We start from the raw sequence: 7,510 nt of genomic DNA on the forward strand, positions 1-7,510 counted from the left end.
ACTCATTGGCATCAGAGGCATTTGTAATGTGTGTGTGTGTGTGTGTGGGGGGGGGGGGGGGGGTCATTGGGGAGGGGTTCTGGGGGCCCTCCCCCAGAAAATTTTGAATAAAGTAGATGCCATTTCCTGTAGTCTGGTGTTTTTTAATGGGTTGTTAAACATCTATGTTTACCTACACATGCAAGCACTTGATTCAATAACACTAACTATGTTTACATGCACACAATTCTTTGACCAGATTGAAATGTTTTCAGATTAAATAATCAAAATATATTGTTTACATGGGCACAATCCATTTACGATGAGCGTTTACATGCAGCAGGCTTTTATTCTGAACACAAGTACTGGCATGTGCAGAGTGGTAGACTCTCCTTAAAGAAATACCATAGAAGTTCTACTTCCATTTTACTTCCGGGATGAACGTAAACAAACCTGAACACCCAAAATGGACCCACGACAGGTTTTAATGATGGTGGAGACGTTGCTGCACTCCCTGTCTGAGCTACAGGTAATACAGATCATTTTGAGCTCTTTCAAAGTTTCTAGTAGAAATGTTGTGACGCTCACCAACTAGTTTTGCTTCTCCGACATGCTAATATTATTAGCATTAGCCAGGTGGAAATACGTGACATAGACAGGTCGCACATGCACAGTCAGGTCAGTTTTTCACGATCGGAAAAAAAAATGAAATATGAAAAATGAAAATGAACAAAAATGAACAGATTAAGTGTTTACATGCACACATTTCAGATTATGAATCAGCATAAACCACCCATCTCATTCCGAGTACAAATGATTTTGGATCGAACTAAATCAACAAAAAATAATCAGAATGGGGCATTTATTCATCTGGTCTGGAAAGCTCAGTCCTCACCTCCTTCTACAGGTGTGCAGTGGAGAACATCCTGTGCTCCAGCATCAACGTGTGGCATGGAGGCTACATAGCTGCAGAAAGAAAAGCTTTGCAGAGAGTGGTGAAGGCTGCACAGAAGTCTGTTGGAGTCAGTCTCCCCACCATCACAGACATTTACACCTCCAGATGTAGGAAGAGGGCCACCTGTATCATGAAGGACCCCAGTCACCCAGCACACACACTTTTTGCACCACTCCCCTCAGGAAGGAGGTTGACGAGCATTAAGTGTAGAACCACTAGACTGAGGAACAGCTTCGACCCTGAGGCTTTTAGACTCGTTAATCTCTAACCAGAATAATCACTGTGAAAAATTGCATCATGTTGCTGCTGATCTGTTTCAATGTTGCTGCTGATCTGTTTCATGTTGAGGTGTTCATGCTCATCTGCTCACACAGACTCATGCTCATGTTTGTGCTGCTGTTCGACATAATGTTTTTATTTATTTAGTGCTTAGTGTATTTCTGGTTGGTGTTTTTCTTGGTTCATATCTTAGATCTTATTGCTGTTTTTCTTATGCATTTTATTGTTGGAAATAGAAACAGTGCTGGTTGAACTATTATTTCATGGTAAATGTGGGGGTCCAAACTATTTTTTTTTTTATGTGAGGGGGACGTGTCCCCTTCACATTTAATTGTTGCAATGCCTGTAGTTAAACTATTATTTCATGGTAAATGTGGGGGTCCAAACTATTTATTTATTTTTTTTATGTGAGGGGGACGTGTCCCCTTGTTGCAATGCCTCTAAACTACAGAAATGAATGGAAATCAATGCATGGTCCTCAGAAAGATAAAAACACAAATGTGCGTGTGCGTGTGTTTGTGTGTAAGGGGAATCTCCTCCTCATTCCCACCCTCTTCACCACAGCAGCAGGCGCTCAGCTCAGCTCTCCACATTCTCTGAACCTCTTGCATTGCTCGGGTCTCTGCTGCCTCAGAGCTTAACTGATCCTCTCTGAAGAGAACTCTTCCTTCCTTTGCTCTGTAACAAACCAAGCGGTCCAAAGTGCTGCCTGAGTCTTTTTGGTCCCGATGTGGAGTCAAACATGTTCCAGTAGAGGGAAAAAGCCGTGTTTCGGACCCGGTGCGGCGCACGGTGTTTGCCTGTTGAAGGCAGGGGTCTCTGCGGCCGCACGCGCACCTGGAGCGCCCGAGACACCGTGAGGCACACAGGATGGTCCAGAACGTGATCTTTGTGTTTTTCCGCAGGAGACTGAGCCAGAGGCCGGCGGTGGAGGAGCTGGAGAGTCGGAACATATTGAAGCGTGAGTACTTTGGACAGACACAACTTTTTATCCACAAACACAAAGAAATTATGACTTTTCTACCAAAAAACAGACACAAACATCTTTAAACAGCACTTTAGTCATGCAAAGAAAATGTGCTTATTTTGAGCAATTTGTATGAGAGAAGTTTATTTATTTTATGCTCTTAACATTTACTGACAATAGACGTTTAAATTAGTCATTTTAGGTTGTTGACGTGTTTGAGAAGTTAGTTTCTGAATAATTTGGGAAACTTTACAAACCAGTTTGTGAAATGACGTAACCCTAAATAAAGGCCTGGCTGAAGTGTTGCACATCTCAGACCACAGTCCTGGACTGAGACCATCTGATGATGACAAATGACGGTGCTGCAACTGTTTAGATCAAACTTTAAAACATGGAATGGTCTCATCATGTTGGGAGATGTCAGACACAGAATGTGTGGTGTGGATCACTCTCAGGTACTACCACTCCAACTTTTAGCTCTATGTAAAACTGACTGAGTTATGGCCACATCAATGTTAATTAGCTGCAATGGCCATTTAAACTGAACTGACTCCATATGTTAACTATTTTCAGAAGTACATCCAAAGTCATGAAAGTTTTCTTGAAATCCATTTGAAGATTCACAAGATATTTTGCTAACAGAGAAACAGGACAGATTCCAACAGTTAATGCTAAAGTTTTAAGAAAATATTTGGTGCTATGTGTACAACTTGTATTTTGTGTTTTGTAAAGTCAGTTGTAGCTTTATAATTAACTTTTATTTTGAAAGTTTGATTGAAATTCATTCTGTGGTTTATAAGATGTTTTGCTAACAGACAGACATGAAAACATGATTGTCCACTTTTGCCTTTTGGTAATGGCTGATGAAAACAGACATTTGAGGTTAAAATTTGTTTTATATAACTAAAGAAATATTTTTAGAACTATTTATTGCAAAGAGACGTTTTTTCCTACGCTGCTTGTTTGCAGAGATCTAATAATATAGAGCTGGTGAACAAAATGAGCCTTTGTCCTGTATGAAATTAGCTTAGTCGCTTTAACGTTCTTGTAATATTTCTACAGGGCTTTGCCCTCACAGGAGTGAGGATTTAAGGTGCACGTTTAGTTTTGACTACGTCACACGCAGCATTCTTAAAGCCACGTTCTGCATGAAGAACACGTCAGATAAAACATCCTCCCTGTCCTCATATAAAAAATCATGAAACAAGTCCCACGTTCTGTACTAATCTGTGTCTCCTGGGTATGTTGGGCCACCTGTGAACACTCAGCAGCTTTTCCTGTTGCCTACACACACTTACCATGACACACAGCCTGAACCACAACAACACACACCACTGCGTTCTCTTTGCTTTACAGCAACAAAATATAGAAAAAGGGCTGGGCATTATGTAAAATATAAATAAAAGTAGAGAGCAATGGTTTGTGAATCTAATGAACCAAATTTTTGTTAACAATGAAACAGAAAATATTTAAGATGTTGAAATTAAGGAATTGTGTCATTATTCATCAGTCAAGGAAACACACAACAGCTTACAGGGGGAAGAATCAGTGTTGTTTTGTGTTTCCTTGACTGATGAAGCCTTCCGGACTGAAGGCGAAAAGTTTCAGCACAAAAATAGAAACTGTCCAGATGACCTGACTGAAAAATGTTGGATTGTATACCTGGATTATTGAGCATGAACTTTGTTGTTTTCAACCAGTTTGACAAGACTGTCAACAAGGAAGAGGGCCGGCAATGGAGGAGGGGGCGCACCAAAGAGACCATCTTATCACAAGCAGAACTGGTTTGTTCCACTTTGGAGTAAGCTGTTGGGGGAAGAATCAGTTTTGTTGTGTGTTTCCTTGACTGATGAAGCCTTCTGGACCGAAAGTGAAACGTTTCAGCACAAAAACAAACAAAAAAAAAAACTGTCCAGATGACCTGACTGAAAAATATTGGATTGTATACCTGGATTATTGAGCATGGACTTTGTTGTTCATCTCAGTAAGTTGTTCCAGATCCATTTTCCCTCTGTGAACTCTTCTGTTAACAAGTCTGTAAACATGTAGGAACTGAGGAGAGCAGCTCATGGAAGTTTTGGAGCAGACAGTGTCCCATTCTTGTCTGATGGACGTTCAACAGTCCCAGCTCTTTTATAACAGATCATTTGTTTCACGATACTTTCAGTTGGTGAAAGGTCTGGACCAAAGGCAGAGCGGTTCAGCGCCTGGACTCTTGTACTATGAAGCCATTTGTTGTCTCTCATCGCAGCGAGAAGAGGGGGAATTAGAAATATTGTCCATCCAGATGTGTTGTGGGCTGGATAACTTGGAAAAATAAGGGAGGTACCAACTTCCAGTTAGGTTTGTGGCTGCATCTGTTGCTGCTGTTACACTTGAATTTCCCATTCATGGGACAATAAAGGCTGTTTCTAGTCTATTCTATTTTATCAAGGCACTTGAAATGTTTCTTTTGAAAACTGGGTTGCCACAGCAAAATTCAAGATAGCTGCCACCATATATATATATGTAAACCAGTCACCCCTATCATTTGTGGACACTATACTTTCTATATTACTTAAAGATATAGCTTTCTCAAATGACTGAAGTGGCCAGTGGGGTGGCCGAAGAATAATGTATGTGGGCCAAGGCCACCAATGGCCACCCCCTGGCTCCTCCACTGGATGTGGTGGTGGATAATGTTGCTCCCTCCACTTTCCAGGATCTGTCACTCTACACTGCTTCTATTCTTCTACACAGTGTAACTCCTGCAAACTTGAATGTCTTGAACTGAAAAACATTAAGGTTTACTTCATTTTCTGTTCAACTGCTGTCCAGACAAACACACATCTCAAAAACTATCAACATTCACTATTCAAATCCATCAGCGACAGAGGACAGCAGCGTACTGCTTGTTTTAATAGATGCAGTTCGTGGTGCAGCAGTTTATAGCTGATGAAGCTTTCCCTGAAGAAGACATCATCGTCTGCGTACGTTCTTCTACAACCTGTTCATACTTCCTGCTTTGATTAAGCCTTTCTGGCTGCCTGTTCCACAGACTGGATGGTCTCCCTCTCTGCAGTGGCCCTCAAGGGTCTGAAGATCACAGACATCCTAGACATTTTTTGATTATATCATGAACTGGAGGTGATGGATATTCAACGACTTCCCATGTTTGTTGTGAGGATCATGACTCTGAAACTGTTCCTGTTACATGCAGTTTTTTGCAAACTGGTGACCCTCTGCCCGTCTTTACTTCTGAGAGCTTCAGCATCTTGTAAACTGCTCTTTTTGTACCGTCTTCTTCCTGACCTGTTGTCAGATAACCCACTTTGTTTTAAAATGCTCCTCAACCCATTTTATTATCTACACGACCTATTTCTACAATAGTTTGTTGCCACAGGTCCAACTTTTTTGAGACATGTTGCTGTCGTCAAAACCAAACGTACATATGCTCCTCTAAAAATGGCAAGTGTTTGAATACTTAGTATGTTTACTATATTCAACAATACAATAAGGAGACTTGCAGGTCATTGCATTCTTTTTTTATTTGCATTTTAAAAATCATATGTTAGTGCTCTGATCTGCTCTCGCCTAACCCTCGACCTCCGCTTACACCCCTGCTCACTAATACATTTATATATCTGATACACTGAGAGGAACTGCTGAGAATCACCAGGATAAAAGTTATTGAATCTTTTTTGCCTCTTTTGTTCAAATGTTCCTGTTTTTTGTGTTAACAGAGAGAAATGACCAGAGTGAACAGGAGGAGAGGAGGGAAATCAAGCAGCGACTGAACAGAAAGGTAAGATGCTTCACTCCTCGGTTCTTTAAAAATAAGTCTTGCTCTTAATGGCGTCTACTGAGAGGAATCTTTATCCTCCAGCTCAACCAGCGGCCGACAGTGGACGAGCTGCGGGAGAGAAAGATCCTGATCCGGTTCAGTGACTATGTGGAGGTGGCTAAAGCTCAAGACTATGACAGACGTGCAGACAAGCCGTGGACCAGACTGTCAGCTGCTGACAAGGTTTATAAAGACGATTTCTCAAAAATAATCCAACTTTGATTCAAATGGTTGTTTATTATTCCCAAATCTTTCAGAATGAGTTCAGTTCTTTCTTCTGTACTTCATCCAGTACAATAACAAAACAAATACACTTTTCTTCTTCGTGACACCTAGTTCTATTCATGTAATCTGCACTTCCCAGATGTTTCTCTATTCTGGCTCAGACTTTAACACATCTGGACTTTGTGTGGCTTCTTCTCTGCAGGCGGCCATCAGGAAGGAGCTGAACGAGTTCAAAAGCAACGAGATGGAGGTTCATTCTTCCAGCAAGCATCTGACAAGGTTGCCATGACACATTGTCTTTTTCCTCTTGTTGCCTTTGTTAGAGGCTGGTGTTGAACAGGGTCAGGGTGACATTGTGTGTAGACTCCAGAGAGCTTTATCTAACGGTTTCACATCTATGAGTGCACAACATGCAGAACAAAACCTACATTTAGCTGTAGCCAGTCCTCAGGAGATGAAAAAGTTGTGCTGTTTTACGCCACTTTTCCATAATAATGAAAGTTCTTGCTCGGATAGCTTACATTCTGCTTATGTTGACTAAATTAGCAGGGGCTGTGCTTACATAAGACCCCCATAATGGAGAAGCATTGTTCAGCCAGCTAATAATAGTTCTCCTGCCGAATGAAACCTCTCTGTGAACAAATGAAGGTGGTATCTCACTGCAACTGTTGCAACTGGTGACACAAGTTTTTATACGTTGATTCTATCAATCTGTCTGTCTGTTTGTCATCTTTATCTTTTCCATCCATCCTTCTGAATTGTGCATGTTGCAACAAGGCAGAGCGGAAAGCAACCAATGGCTGATTTTTTTTTTTTTGCCTTGTCCACCTCCAAGAATCTAAGTAAATAGCGAGTGGAGCAAGGCCTGTTTATTTATGTTTATTTATTAATTTATTAACCTTTATTTAACCAGGCAAATCCCACTGAGATCACAGATCTCTCCTGCAAGAGAGGACTGGGCCTGAAGACAGTCTAACATACATGTTTTTGGTCTGTGGGAGGAAACTGGAGTACCTGGAGAAAACCCATGCAAACATGAGAAGAACATGCAAACTCCACACACTCCACCGGGGATTGAACCAGGACCTTCTTGCTGTGCGGCAACAGTGCTAACTGTAAGAGTTCCACTGCCTGCAGCTCCTCCTCCAATTGGCTGCTGATTACCACCAGCTGGCAGCCATCCATCTGACGAGCTCCTGCTACTATTTAAGGCTGCAGTCCAGTGTGACTCACCACTGGAGCATTGTACCCTATTTGGTATTTATGCTTTTGGCCAGTTAAA

At 41.5% G+C, this 7,510-nt stretch overlaps 1 protein-coding gene across 1 annotated transcript; it reads left to right on the forward strand.

Annotated features, from left to right (window-relative positions):
* Positions 1 to 1,974: 1,974 nt before the first annotated feature.
* On the forward strand, positions 1,975 to 6,517 carry phactr3b (phosphatase and actin regulator 3b). Its single transcript, XM_037679150.1, has 4 exons — positions 1,975 to 2,174; positions 5,903 to 5,964; positions 6,046 to 6,186; positions 6,431 to 6,517. Exons 1-4 carry the CDS (start codon positions 2,084 to 2,086, stop codon positions 6,515 to 6,517), a joined length of 381 nt encoding a protein of 126 aa, XP_037535078.1. The 5' UTR covers positions 1,975 to 2,083.
* Positions 6,518 to 7,510: the final 993 nt, after the last annotated feature.

This window comes from Nematolebias whitei, chromosome 7 (assembly GCF_014905685.2).
Source record: "Nematolebias whitei isolate Nwh7 chromosome 7, NemWhi1, whole genome shotgun sequence".
NCBI lineage: Eukaryota > Metazoa > Chordata > Actinopteri > Cyprinodontiformes > Rivulidae > Nematolebias > Nematolebias whitei.

Coding starts and splice junctions, on each gene's coding strand:
- phactr3b (XM_037679150.1), top strand. CDS start 2,084: ATGGTCCAGAACGTGATCTTTGTGTTTTTCCGCAGGAGACTGAGCCAG. Junction 5,965..6,045: donor AGCAGCGACTGAACAGAAAG/GTAAGATGCTTC, acceptor TTTATCCTCCAG/CTCAACCAGCGGCCGACAGT. Junction 6,187..6,430: donor GACTGTCAGCTGCTGACAAG/GTTTATAAAGAC, acceptor TCTTCTCTGCAG/GCGGCCATCAGGAAGGAGCT.